Source organism: Echinops telfairi, unplaced genomic scaffold (genome assembly GCF_000313985.2).
Source record: "Echinops telfairi isolate 266 unplaced genomic scaffold, ASM31398v2 ScPeMD7_18;HRSCAF=68, whole genome shotgun sequence".
In the NCBI taxonomy this organism is placed as follows: Eukaryota; Metazoa; Chordata; class Mammalia; order Afrosoricida; family Tenrecidae; genus Echinops; species Echinops telfairi.
In genome coordinates, this window is record NW_022103915.1 from 71,648,797 (window position 1) to 71,663,210 (window position 14,414).

Here is a 14,414-nt window from a genome sequence, read left to right on the forward strand (position 1 = left end):
TGAAGCAGGGAACTGCTAAGGCAGCTGCACCCGGTGCAACCATCACAAAACAAGAGACCCGAGAACTAGAAAGGCGAGGCTTCACCACCCGTTTATCCCTCCGCCTTTCAACCAGCACCACATGTGATTATCGGCCAGGCTGGCACAATGAACTAACTCAGCATGTAATTTATTTATAAATTACACTACATTTATAATTCCAAAAAGGTTCACAATACTGAATCTTGAAAGACTGAAAAACGACTTGCTCATTAAGTCACTAAAACCAAACCCACTGCCCTTAAGTTGATTCCAAGTCATAGTGACTCTATAAAGGACAGAGTATAACTCTGTTCCACAGTTTCCCAAGACTGAATCTTGATGGGAGAAGACAGCTCCATCTATCTTCTGCAGAGGTGCCTGAACTGCTGTATTATTACATGTAATAAATTACATGTAACCTTTACAAATAAAGGCTGACCATGACAGTGGGACGAGGAAAATAAAAAGAAATAGAGGAAAGAACTAGGGTGGAGGCAAAGGGCATTTATATATGACGATGGGGAAATAGATCTATTTGTAGACTTAGTATTAAGGTAGCAGATGGACATTAGGCCTCAAGTACTCCCTCAATGCAAGAACACTTTGTTCCATTAAACTGGCATTCCATAATGCTCACCTTCTGGACACGATCACTGAAGACAAAGCGGGTACACACAAGCAAATGTGGTGAAGAAAGCTGATGGTGCCCAGCTATCAAAAGATATAGTGTCTGGAGTCTTAAAGGCTTTAAGGCAAATCAGTGGCCATCTAGCTCAGAAACAACAAAGCACACATGGAAGAAGCACACCAGCCTGTGTGATCATAAGGTGTCGATGGGATCAGGTATCAGGCATCAAAGAACAAAAAATTATATCATTGAGAATGGGGTGGGGAGCATGGAGTGGGGACCCAAAGCCCATCTGTAGGCAAGTGGACATCCCCTTACAGAAAGGTTGCAGGGAGGAGACGAGCCAATCAGGGTACAGTATAGCACCGATGAGACATACAACGTCCCTCTAGTTTTGGCATTCTTTAGGGACTCAAACCATGTTCCTTTGAAACGTTTTAGTTTGGGAAACAAATAGAAGTCGAGGGGCAAGATAAGGATTGTGGTTGTCAGGTGAATGGGGTACGGTTTCCCAATGAAATTCTCCTAGGACAACCCTTACTATCCTTGAAGAATGAGCAGGTGCATTGTCCTGATGGAAAACATATCTTTGCTGGTATAACTTTCCTGGTCTTTTTCTCACCAAGATTCCATTTTCTTAAAACTTCTTCCTAATTAAGCCCCATAATCTACTTTGAGAAAATCTATCAAGACACCCCTTTGGGATCCCAAAATTGGGAAAACAGTTGCCACAACTTTCTGAGCTAACCAGTTTCTTAAATTTAAGTGGCTCAGCAGAGTCCCCCTGAAGTCACTGTTTTGATTCCATCTTTTTTTAAGTTGTCCTAGCAAAACTAAGGAGCCCTGGTGACTTAGGGTCACCTGTTGCACTACTCACCACAAGATCAGCATTTTGAACCCACCATGTGCTCCTTAGGAGAAAGATGGGGTTGTCTGTACCCATAGAGATTTAAAGTCTCAGAAACCTGAAGGGCAGTCTACTCTGTTCTATAGGGTTACTACAGTCACAATAAAACAGCAGTAGGCTGATGAGACTAAGCCAAAGAAATGTATTATGGAGCGAACTTGTCTTCTGGCCATCCACTGATATGACATGAGTTCTTCCTCATTATTCTGGGAGCGACCATTATCAACAGTTTACAATTAAGGTCAGTATTCTAAATTTAAGCCTCCATTTTTGAAAATGAGCTTTAGACATTAATTTGTTGAGGCCCATCTATGAAAATGCATCGCATGATCTTTCCTTCTTGATCTCCCCATTTTTGTTATATTATCTGTCCACTGTCAATGATTTTAAATAGCATTTATAATATGATTGTGCACGTATTTCACTAGAAGACTCAAGCATGGATGGACACTTAAAATGGAACTAGTTCATGTCTACATAGCTATTAATAAAATATGACCTGATCAAAATATGATCAGAAAGGCACCCAGTAACATTTAATGAGCACCAGTATAAGACACTAGCCCTCTACACACATTACATTATTTAATCCTCAAAACCACCCTCGAAAAGGGGGCTTGTACCACCAACTTTGCACATAAAAACTAAGGCTAAAGTTAAATAACTTGCACCCGGTTTGTGCCCATGAAACAAGCAGGAATCTACAACCAAGTAAGGTTCCGGGGCCTGAACTCCTCACCCCTATAATGCTTGTTCATCCCAGCTACTCTTTCTTTCACTTTCTCTTTCCTACCAACATCTAATTCATGCCCTGAATAACAGCCAGTCAGTGATTCAACAAAGCAGACCTTAAAATCATTCTAAACTTTTTTTCAACTACATGGTCTCTTCCAAATCTTTATAAATTATTACTCTCTTTATCTCAGAAGTATTAAAGCCTATGCTTTCTGACTGGATTTCAGTCAACAGACAAAAGCAAAGTGTAGGTCTAAATGAGACTTTTCCTGTTCACTATTAAAAACTATGAAATATATACGGTCTATAAAACTCTGGAATAAAATAATATCCTTGAAGATACAGTTCTTTTTCATCTTTGATCATATTTTTAATTGAGAACAAGTAAAAAGCGTTACTGAGTTATCCAGTATGCTGTTGGAAGAAAACAGAATAGTTGCTTGTTGCTACATTATATACAGCTGTAGCATACAGTGGATTCCAACATTTTAAAAGTTTTCAGGTAATGAGCACTTCACTTATAGACCAACACTCTACTTAAGATTCCCAAGCACAGATAATAAATTACTATCGTCACCAAAGTACTGAAATGCTAATCTCACACAAAAATAAAAAATGATGGGCCAGGATGTAAATTGGACTCAAATACTAAATTCTCTGTGGCAAGAAGTCAAAGGTCTGATTTATAATCCAAAGCATGACAAAATATAGTTACACTTAGTAAGCTGAACTATGGTAAGCAGCTAGTTCACCTATCTCATCTAGAACTCAGTGCCAGCCTTGAAAGTACAAGAATTTCCCTGCAGATGGAGTTTTTAAAGGGGATATAAAATTTCAAGAGACACTCTAAAACTGAGGGCCACTCATTGTGATCCAACATTTTCCCAAAGTTGTCCTAACCTCTGCAGATACTTGTAACTTTGGCATGTTCCCTTTCTGCATGTGTTAACTTATGTTATCCCCTTTAAAGTGTGAGCAGCATTATGGGAGGGGGTGTGGCATTCACCTTTGTATCCCTAAGACCTACACAGGGTCTGAAACACAATAGGCTCTGAACGTTTGTGGGGAATGAAGCAGACAGGGAGGCCCTTGCGCTTGCACAAGAGGAGGAAATGGGAGAAGAGGCGCTTTAGTTGGGACCTCCCGTAACCAATTATCCTTTAGACAAGAATGGACTGTGCCCTGTCCAGGGCTGTTATGGTACACATGAAGGGGAGTGAGGAACCCAGCGCCAGGCCTTCCCGCCCTAATTCCTTCCATCTCTCATCGTGCCGCACAGTGCGGCTGCTCGCCCGACGAGAGCTAGACCATCAGTCGTTGGCTGTTCCATACCCGCCTCCACTCAGGGGTGGGTAACACGAGGCTCAATCCGGACTCGGGCCTTGTTTCGCCCAGTTCAGGTCCTGCTGCAGCCCTACATCAGCCCCCGGGCCGCGACTGCATGCTCCAGCCAGGCCGCACCATGACAGGGCAATTAGGATGGCGCACAGGTGTCCCGGTTCACTCACCGACTTGGTAGAGGCGGCCCTCGGGTGAAAAAATAGTAATGTGGCGGTCAAAGCCAGCGCTGGAACCTCGGGACATGTTGCTAACACCCGCTACCGCAAGCACAGTCTCCCGGCCCCGCACCTCCCACACGGGGCAAAAAACTCCTCCCGGAAGTCGCAGCAACTACTTCCGGGGCACTCATCGGACTTCTTCCGCTCTGGCGCACTGAGCTCACGTCTCCTGCGTCAAGGCGAGCCGGAGAAGTCCGAGGCCCCGCCCCTGCAGGGAGAGGGTGAGACGCCTGGCCTTTGGTGTGCGCCTGCGCGAGAGTTGTGTCTGCGCGCCCCGAACGCGCCAATTGGAACCCAGGTCGTGGCGGTTGGGGCTTTCTCGTAGTGTGTTACCATAGCAAGCGCGGAAAAAGCTCGCTGGGGCCCCAAAATCAGTGTGGGCGAAATGGACTGTGCATAGAACAAATCTGTCGTTAGTTTTGGCAACTGCTCATTCAGCTGTGTCTGGACAGATTGCTGACTTTATCCTTAACTCTCTTCTTTAACCAATAACTTCTTTGCTGTTAGGTAGTGGATGTCAACAGCAGTCGCCGGCCTAAAATTAGGTACAAACAGGAGAGGACGCTAAAATAGAACGGAATTTTCATTTGGCCAAGCAAGATCTGACGATGACTGAAAGTCCCTATAAAATTTATTTTTAAAATGGTACTGAGGAGAAATACGTGTGTAATAAGGAAATTGCTAAGTTAAGCAGCCTTGATTGGGAATGAACAAAAACGGAAAAAATCAGGTTTATAGCAGGCTAGTGTTAGATGGCTTAAGGAAATTCATTCCAAGGTGGAACTCCATTAAATGAATATAGAATGCAAAATGACCTTAGCTTTTGCGAGATAAAGATGGCAGTGCACCAGGAAGGCCGGATTACAGCGAAGTTTCTGGCACTAGTACTGAAATAGGAACTCTTCTTCTTTAATGTAGTTTCTCCTGAACTTACTTTCCATTTTATTTTATTTATTAATCATTTTATTAGTGGCTCATACAACTCTTATCACAATCCATACATACATTGTGTAAAGTGCATTTGTACATTCATTGCCTTCATCATTCTCAAAACATTTCCTCTCCACTTAAGCCCCGGGCATTAGGGCCTCATTTTCCCCTCCCTCCCCGCTCCCCCCTTCCTCATGAGCCCTTGATGTACTTTCCATTTTAAAGAGAAAAAAAATACTGTAAGCCTTCTAAGTAAACTCCAGTTCTCAGAGCGTTTTTGAAAAATATTCCTCTCCTATTTTATTAATCTGAAGAAAATCTAAAACCAAAATCTATTTTACAAAAATACTGAATGCACTTAGTGTCTCTGGTTCACAGGGTACTTTGAAGTGCTAGCTAATTCCCAAGTCAATCAAAGTTGTCCCTTGTCATGGATTGAATTGTGTCCCCTCAAAATATGTGTCAACTTGGCTGGGCCATGATTCCCGGTGGCTTGGCAGTTGTATAGTGATAGAATCATTCCCCCATGATGTGCTCTTGTGTGAAGTTGACAAAGATTTCATTTTACTTGGATCCACAATCGAGGATCATTGGAACAGTCAAGAACTCCTATGACCCACTGCATTGGCAAATCAGCTGCACAAGATCTCTTTTAAGCATTAAAGAGCAAAAATTTCACTTTGAGGATTAAGGTCAGACTAAGCCGAGCAATAGTATCTTCAATAGCCTCCTGTGCATGTGAAAGCTGGGTTAATGAACAAGGAAGACCAGCGAATTATTGATGCATTTGCATGATGGTGTTGACAAAGAATATGAAAAGTACCTTGGACTGACTGAGAACAAACAAATCTGTCTCGGAGGGAGTACAGCCAGAATGCTCCTTAGAAGTGAGGATGGAGACTTCATCTCACATGCTTTGGACATGTCATCAGGAGGCATTAGTCCCTGGGCATCATGAGGGGCGGAGGGGCAGTGAAAGAGAGGAAGACCTCCAACAGGATGGAGCGACACAGTGACTGCAAACACACGTTCGAATGCGGCACAGGCTCAGTGTTTCGTCTGTTGTACATAGGGTTGCTATGGATTGGAACCAACTCAATGGCACGCTAACCTAAAGGTTGACGGCTCTAGCCTACCCAGTGGGGTTGCAGAAGCAAAACCCGTGGCTCCACTTTTGTGAGGATGACAGCCAAGGAAACCCTCTGGAGCTCACTTTTCCTTTCTACCACCTACTCGCTCATGAATTGGATTTGGTCCCACAGCAAGTTGTTTTCCCTAAGACCGACCACATGCAAGCCTGATGCCTCTTACCTCTCACTGCTTTCTTTCCTTGTATCATCATAAGTGTATTCATTCAGTTTCTCCCTTCCCCCCACCCTCATCTAAGCTCCATGGCAAAGATCTCTGTTTTGATCACTGATGCAGCTCAGACAACTTGAACAATGCCTGCCATACATTGACTGCTCACTAAAGGAGCCCTTTAATGCAAGGATGGGGAATGTCCAGCCCACCGGCTATCTACTCAAACTCATCAACATTAACTCACTACTATCATGTTAATGCTGGCTCATCATGACCTGATAGAACAGGGTAGAACTGCCTCTGTGAGTTTCCACGACCGTAAGACTTTACAGGAGTAGAAAGCTTCATCTTTCTCCCTCTGAGCTGGATGGTGGCTTCAAACCGCTGACCTTGCAGTTAGAAAGCCAACTCATAACCATTATACCACCAGGGCTCCAGTGGGCCCTATGAGATGAAATCATATAGTCTGGCCCTGGCAAGGCAACCATAAGTAGGACCTGAAATTCAATAAATCTAGGAGGCATGAGTTTAATAAATTACTGTTACAGTGAACTGAAAATTGTACAAAGGGAAAAAGGGTTCAACTAAGAAATGCTTTCTAGCTGGAAAGCACCTGTGGATATTCACTGCCTTGCAGAGATGGGTCATTTCTAATCACACACTGTAGGCACTGAATGATTTTACATACTCAAATAAGCTCTGATCACTTCTTTGAGGGTGATTTACACTGGATCTTGAAAGAGGCACACAGTTTGTATGGTATGCATATTTTAATATAAAGATAGACCCTCGATGATATAAATCTCATTTGCAATACAAACCCAAACTAAAAGCTAAAGTTGGACCATCAGGCTTCTTGAGGGCAGTGGTCACCTCTGTTTTGTTCACCAGTGTATCCTCAGACCCATACAGCGCCTAGCATGCAGTGCTCAAATCACTCGCTGAAAAGCCTTTTTCCTATGGGAGTTGATCATTATGTTTTTCTATTTGAATGCACTGAGAAAACAATTCCAAATCTCAAAAACCCAAGCACTCAGAGTTTATATTAGCTTTTTTCCCCCCTATAGGCAAATGGATTCCTGTGGGAAATCTTTCAGAAAGACAAACCCTTATTGATTGCACTGCAAAGGGAAACTCCCTAGTGGCAGACTTCATAAGTATGTGCTATGGGGTGCCAAACACCAGCTAAACTATTTACCTAGGTGGACTTCCCCTTGGGTCGAAGAGGCTGACTTGAGTGAAAAGATCATTTTCACCAAGGGCGGGGTACCAACCCTCCTGGCCCTCTTACACAATCCTGGGGCACAGGCTTGCTGTGTCTGCCTGGAAAGTTTGATCTTCCTCTCTGCGGGGCCACCAACTTAACTTTTTGAAATGACTTTCTGGATTTTTGAAAAGTTTTAGAGATGACTTGACATCTCGTGAGCCTTAGAAAATCTCCTGGGGGCCTCCAATTGGCAAGACCCACATTCTCCTCTGGGGGTGGAAGTAGGTGGAAGGTAGGGGTTACCCACAAGGCAGAGGTTAAACAGTAGCATTGTAGATTCCCAGGGACAGCAGATGTTGGTGAATCACATGGTGTTAAAAAGCAAGGTGAGAATTTAGCCCTCAGCTTTAAGATCCTCTGTTAGCAGTTTCAATGAAGTAGGGAATGTAAAAATGAACTGTTTATCGGTGGCCCCATGTGATCGTAGCAGATGTTGAAATGCAATGTCTTGTGAGTTGACTGGTAATAGGATGTCTTTGAAGAGTGGAGAGTCCCTGATGCTAAGGAGGCAGGAGCCCTGGTGGCATAGTGGTTATATGAGGCTGCTAACCCTGAGGCCAGCAGTTTGAAACCACGAGCTTCTCAGTGGGAGAAAGACTGAGCTTTTTACTCCTGCAAAGAGTTAAAGTCTCGGAAACTCACTGGGAGGGGGGGTGGGGTTCTACGCTGTCTGACGGAGTCCCTATGAGTCAGACTTGACTCAATGGCAGTGAGTTTGGCTTTCGTTTCATGTTAAGGAGGCCCAAAGGGACTAGGCGCCTCTGTAGGACCTCAGACGAAGCAACTCTGGCTGAAGAGTAGAGAAAGAAGGATCTGTCCAGCTCCCTGGCTAGAGTTTATGAGGGCTTCTTCCGTATTCTCTGGAGGGAAGAACCTATCTCAATTTGCATCTTTCCCATAGTTGTCTCTCTCAGACCTATTTCAGTCCTGCATTCTTCCTGCATCCCAGCAGGCCTAGGAGTTGTCATTTGGGCTGAGTTTGGGAAAAGGAGAAAGGGTGATATCTCTGTAGATGTCCTATAAGCAAAGGAGATGGGCAAAGGGGCACCAAAAGGGAGGTCAAATGTGGCATTAGTTGTGCTTCTACTCACTTGTAAGCCCTTCAGACTCTTTACCCGTCCAGGTTTCAGTCCTCATCCATCACATCTCGGGTGGTTCCCTCACCCTCATGGGTTTAATTCCATCAACATAACAATCACACAACTATTATTATTTCCCTCTGCTCTTTCGGAAACTTGTCTCAGCTCAACACAAAGGACACGCAATGAAACTATTCTATAGTGAGAACCCTGGAGTTTATCCTTTCATTAGAGCAAATTTATTGTTAACCTCTTAAAACTTTTTAGACTTCTCTTGTTTTCCCAAACTCCTCCTTAAATGAAGACCCAAATCACCGGTAAGCTTGTACTTTTGGAAGCTAAGGGCTTTGAGAAGCCCTGAGAATTCCCATGGGTCTCTAGCACACGGGAAGAGGTAATGCCATGTCCCCAGCTGGCTTAACCTTAACCGTTGGTGGTTTCTAACACACAACTTCCCCTTAGGCATGACAACACAGGAAGTTCTTCATAGCTTGAGAGAACAACAAATGTGCCAGTGAAAATTAAGATGAGGAAGGGAGGGGCAAAAAAGAGCCAGTGTCCTTAGCTTCAACACGGTCAGGTTCTGTATTGACAGTCAAAACTTGCTACAGACGACCTGGTGACCAATTCCATAGTTGTCTTTCAGACAGGTGAGTCTGCTATGTCCACCCCTAGAAGACTTGAACTCAGCTTCCCTCTCTGTGAAAGGAGAGGGCACTTGGTAAAAAAGGACAGGAATGCTGGCTTTTGTGTGTATGTGTGGCTTTAATCTACCCCTAGCCTAGAACAAAACCTGTTTCCTTAGGTCTTAGGATCTCTATGGATTTTTGGCCTTTATTCACTCTGCTAACCCTGGCAACCCTGGTCCCATGGAGAAAGGGAGGTGCCTGGCTCTAAATGCGTTAGTTAAGGACAGAGGGGAAATAAGACCCAACAGTCTTCTCCTCAGTCCAGGGACACTTCCTCTTCCTTGAGGTTTCCTAACTGGCTTCCTCTAATTCCCATTTTGTTACCACAAAATAAAGTTAAGAATTTGATCACCCAAATTTTCTTGGGGTAAATAAGAAAATAAAATAATGAAGTTTCTGATGACTTTAACCAATATTTTCAGTCACGAAATTAGGAACTAGTTCTTAAGGACCCAATTATTGACAGGAACGGAAGAGGGTCCCCCTCTTAGTTTTGGGTTGCTTTAAGATGACTGGGTCGCTTAGTGTGTTATGTTTTAAGTTCAAAGCCAGCAGTTTGAACCCACCAGCAACTCCCAGGGGGAAAGAGGCGGCTTTCTGCTCCCGTAAAGCGCTGCAGCCCTGGAAACAAACTCTCTGCAGCATTCTACTCTGCCCACAGGGTTGCTGTGCAACAGAAGGACTCGATGGCAGTGAAGTTGGTTTGGGGTTTGGGTTGGGATGACTTGCCGAGCCTTAGCTGAGGTCTTCTAGCCTCACCCAGAGTTTGTTTCATCCCCTGTGAAAAGACAAAGGCAATTTTCAAAGATCAACCACAGTCAGCAGATCCAGGCCTTAAGATATTTCAAATATTGAAAGCTCTGGAATGAGACCTGATAGTGCACACACACCTGTTGCCAACCCACGATCCTTAAGACAGTTCCAAGTAGAGGTGACCCCAGGCGTTAAATAGAAGAACTGCTCCAGAGAACATTCTAGGCTACACTTTTTACAGAAGAAACGCTCCAGGGCTTTCTTCCCAGTGCTAGTGGGTGGGTCTTAATCATCACACTGTAGGTAGTACCAGTGGTGGGATTCAGCTGGTGCACACCGGTTCAGTAGAACCAATACCTAATAATTGGTTGAGTTCAGCGAACTAGTTGTTAAAATGACACTTGTAATCAGGATTCTCTCTCCAGTGGGCAGCTGACCAACTGCCCAATGTGGAAATCACAAATCTACATGCCTTCCTCTTTTTTAACATTCATCTGTGCAATAGTGTATTCTAAGCTATCCGTAGGTATTAAAAATTAGACAGAACTATGCTTGTAATATTTACTTAATAATTTCATAAAACTAATTATACTTTTGATGAGACACTGCATTTTTATTCCCTTGTATTTACTTCATTAAACAAACAAAACTTAGAGACAAGGTGCCAAACAATCAGCGAAAAAAGGATACACTGCGCAGCAATGATGCTCAGATAAAAAGTAAAGAAGCAACATAGAAATATCCTTTTTTTTAAAACTTTGGGTTATTTAATTAAGTTCTTTGCAAGAATCTAGAACACCAATTTGTGAGGATCAATCCCATTTGAGCACGAAGGTAGCCCGCAAGTAGCCTTGGAGCTGGGAAACAGCTTTGATTTTTGCCAACATTTGGGAGTCCACAGCTCTCCGATCAGCCTTGCGCTGATCTGTGATCTCGTATTTCTCTTCCTCCGTGTCAGAGATCTTGCCGTCCGCATCTTCTTCTTGAAGTAGGCGTCCGTGGATGCTTGTGGATTTTCACACCACTGATAACAATTTTGGTGGAGGTGGAGATGACACATTTCTGGTGACTTCTACGCAGAGGCACTCGATTGAGGGAGTGCGGTCCAGTCACAAGCAGCACGCTGCTGCCCAGCTGCTTCAGGAAGACCACTCTCTGGCCTAGGTGCCGCCCATGAGGATGATCAGCAGCACCGTCCCCGGGTGATGCTGGCGCGCGGTCTCTGACCTGCGGCTGAAGGGCTTCTTGCCCGGCTCAGCAGCTTCCTCGGCACGTCTTCCGCAGGGTGATACCCGGGCATTTTACGCAGCTTCACCACTTGGCTCCCGCCGTCCTTGTCACCACCAACTGGCTTTGTGACAGTAGCCAGGCCCTTCTCCTTCTGCTTCTCAACCCTGGACGTGCCGCCGAGTACTTCCTCTTGTACATGGCCTTGCGGGAATACCGGCCGGTTCCTTGGACTAGGACCGGGTTGGGGCTGCAGTGGGGCTTCCCCTCCTTGGGCTTTTGCCCCTTAGCCTTAACTTGACCACTGGCATCTGCCTTCTTGACTTCGGGCTTCTTCTCCTTGGTGTCTGGCTTCTTCTCAGCCTTCTCACCCACCATCCTTCTAAATGGCAACTTGATGCCCTCCCAGTTCGGATGGTGAAGGATTCAAGTCCGGATTTCAACTCTGGCAACGAAGAGCAGCCCTAGAAATATCTTAACAGTTTTAACAGTTAACAGTTTTATGGGTTTTTTTGTCAAGTATTATTTAATATCTTTTCATACATATCTTAAAACTCTTCTTATAATCTAGTTTTGAGTGCCTCTTTTATTATTCTTACTTAAATATTAACTATTTGAAATAATAAATTACCTTTCAGTATATCAAATTTTTATGTTTAACACAGGTAATAGGGCAGCAAACCGGTTGTTATATGATTTAAATCCCACTCTGAGTTATTACCTATGGCCCTGAGTCATTTCCAACTCACAGTGCCCCTAAATAGTATGGTTTACAAGGCTTTGTAAATCGTTATGGGCACAGCCAGCCTCATCTTTCTCCCTTTGAGCACTTGGTGGGTTTGAACTGCCAATCTTATAGTGAGCAGTCCAATGCCACCAGGGCTCTTTTAGCTGAGAGAAAACATTCTTTGCCACAAAGGGGCTACCTTAGGTGCATAACACATGCTATTTCAGCTACTACAGTGCCATGTACAGAGTGAATACTAATTAAACAAGTAAATATTTATTTAATCCATTTGAGCCATGAGAGGGATCCAATGGTATTAGAGAGGGTGGAAATGAAGAGTTGTTATTATTATTATTTTAATAATTTTATTGCGGGCTTAGTATAACTCTTATCATAATCCATACATCCATACATTGTGTCAAGCACATTTGTATATTCGTTGCCATCAGCATTTTTTAAAATTTTTTTCATCATTTTCAAGACATTTTCTTTCTACTTGAACTCTTGGTATCATCTTCTCATTTTTTCCCCTCCCTTTCTCCCCCACCCTTCCTCATGAACCCTTGATAATTTATAAATTATTATTATTTTTTCATGTCTTATACTGATTGATGCCAGTATTAGATACTTCACCCACTTTTCTGTTGTTCATCCCCCTGGGAAAGGATTATATGTAGGTCATTGTGATCAGTTCCCCCTTTTCCCCCCACCTTCCCCTTCCCCTCCTGGTATTGCTACTCTCAATATTGGTCCTGATGTTATTTCTTAAGAACCAATGAAGCACCAGACACTGCAGGCTATGTTCCTGGGACTAGTCAGTTCATACACATGCAAAATTTACCAAGGAACAAAAGGGGAATTCTCTCAAAGGAGAAGTGGGTATTACAGGTAAAAATAAGGAAGACATTTTCAAACAACTTCTCCAAAATAGTCAGCAAACATTTATTGAGCTCGTTCTATGGGCAAGAAACTGGACATAGAGATAAGGCAGATGGGGTTCCCGCCAGATGTCAAGATGAAGCATAAGTGAAAGCAGCACTGACACAAGGCAGCTCATGCTACTTCTGGAAATGACCTTGGCTCTGAGAGAGGTGTCTGTCGGAAGGACCAGGAGAACTCTCAGAGATGTGGTAGCTGTGGGCGTGGTATCAATCCTTTAAGTTTGGGATTGATAAAATGGACAACACAGGAGGGCACAGGGGTGAGGGAATCTGGTCTGACTGAAGCCAGCCCTGAACATTTATATAGCACACACTGTTCGATACGGATTTCCTCACAAAAACTTCCTTTGCCACGTCAAATAAAAAGTTATTTATCTATATAAACAGTAGCTCTTCCTTAGCCTACCCTTTAGAAACTTGGTCTGAGCAGAGTTTATTTCCTGAGGTATTGGAGTTCAGAGGGCATGCCTTGGAAAAGACCCATCTCATCAGCGATTTGAACATGCTGCCAGAACAGGATACAATGTCTAAGGAAATGACCTCTAATTTGAGCCAAAAGCAATCGTTGCGTTTGGCAGCTACTTAGAACATGAATTTCCTTCTGAACACAAGCAAGCTTGAATAATATTTTATAAGTATAAAACTTAAAATAAAACAACCCTCAAACCCATGCCACTGAGTCAATTCCGGTCATCAGGATGCCGTATGATAGAGCAGAACTGCCCTGTGGGCTTCTGAGACTGAGTATTTACAGAGCAGACAGCTTCAGCTTTCTTCTGTGGATGGCCTAGTGGTTTCAAACTGCCGACCTTGACGTGAGCAGCCTGATTCATCACCCTCTAGGCCACCGGGGATGCTGCACGTCCTTCCTCACTAATCATGCACTCCTGTTGCCCTCGGGTGGATTCTAATTCATAGCAACCATACAGGGCAGGGTTCCCCCCCCCCCCAATAGGGTTTCAAAGGCAATCATCTTTATGGAAGCAGACTGCCACATCCTTCTCCCACAATTAAGTATGACTGGGGACAAAATAGCACTTTTTCTCCCCACAATCCCAAAATTCCATATACAAATTATATCCATCTCGTATTACCATCTGTGGCAAAGGAATGATTGGGCAAGCAATGTCGGTGCTGGGAAAATCATGGAGGCCGGACCAGAAGACCTCCATTGCTCTCCTTCCTGCTGAGGGTTGGCGCTGGCACCAGAGCAATATGGGAAAAGATGGAAAAAGACGAAAATGAGGGGAGGTCGTAAAAATCCCTGCGTGGTCCCAAAGTGCACATGTTTGGCTGCTAACCAAAAGGTTGATCAGGAGGCAGTACGCTAAGTAAAATGAGTTCATATTTTCTACATAGCCTTTTAATAAATTGCTAGTTTTATTTAAAAAGAAAAAGTAAGGTTGGAAGTTTAAAGCCACCCAGAGTCACTGCACAAGAGAGGCCTCTTCTACACCCAAAACATCAGCCGCAGAAAGCCCTCGGGAACACAGTTCTGCTCCGACTCATATGGGATTACCAGGAGTTGGCGCTGACTTGGCATCAACTGGTTAAGGAGGTAATGGATTATACCGCTGTAATCGTGCAACCAGGTATTTCCAATCTTTCACTCTGGTTGGGACTATAACCAACCGATAACTGGCTGCCTT

General features: G+C 43.9%; 1 protein-coding gene and 1 pseudogene across 1 annotated transcript in view; both read right to left on the reverse strand.

The window, feature by feature from the left end:
• PSMA6 (proteasome 20S subunit alpha 6) overlaps positions 1-3,944 on the reverse strand; it is a 16,424-nt gene extending 12,480 nt beyond the window's left edge. Inside the window, exon 1 of the mRNA XM_004698532.4 lies at positions 3,800-3,944. Within this exon, the coding sequence (XP_004698589.1) occupies positions 3,800-3,875 (76 nt within the window). The 5' untranslated portion in view covers positions 3,876-3,944. The remainder of the gene's footprint in view (positions 1-3,799) is intronic.
• Positions 3,945-10,660: 6,716 nt separating this feature from the next.
• Positions 10,661-11,483, reverse strand: LOC101655614 (annotated as a pseudogene).
• Between the last annotated feature and the right edge of the window lie 2,931 nt (positions 11,484-14,414).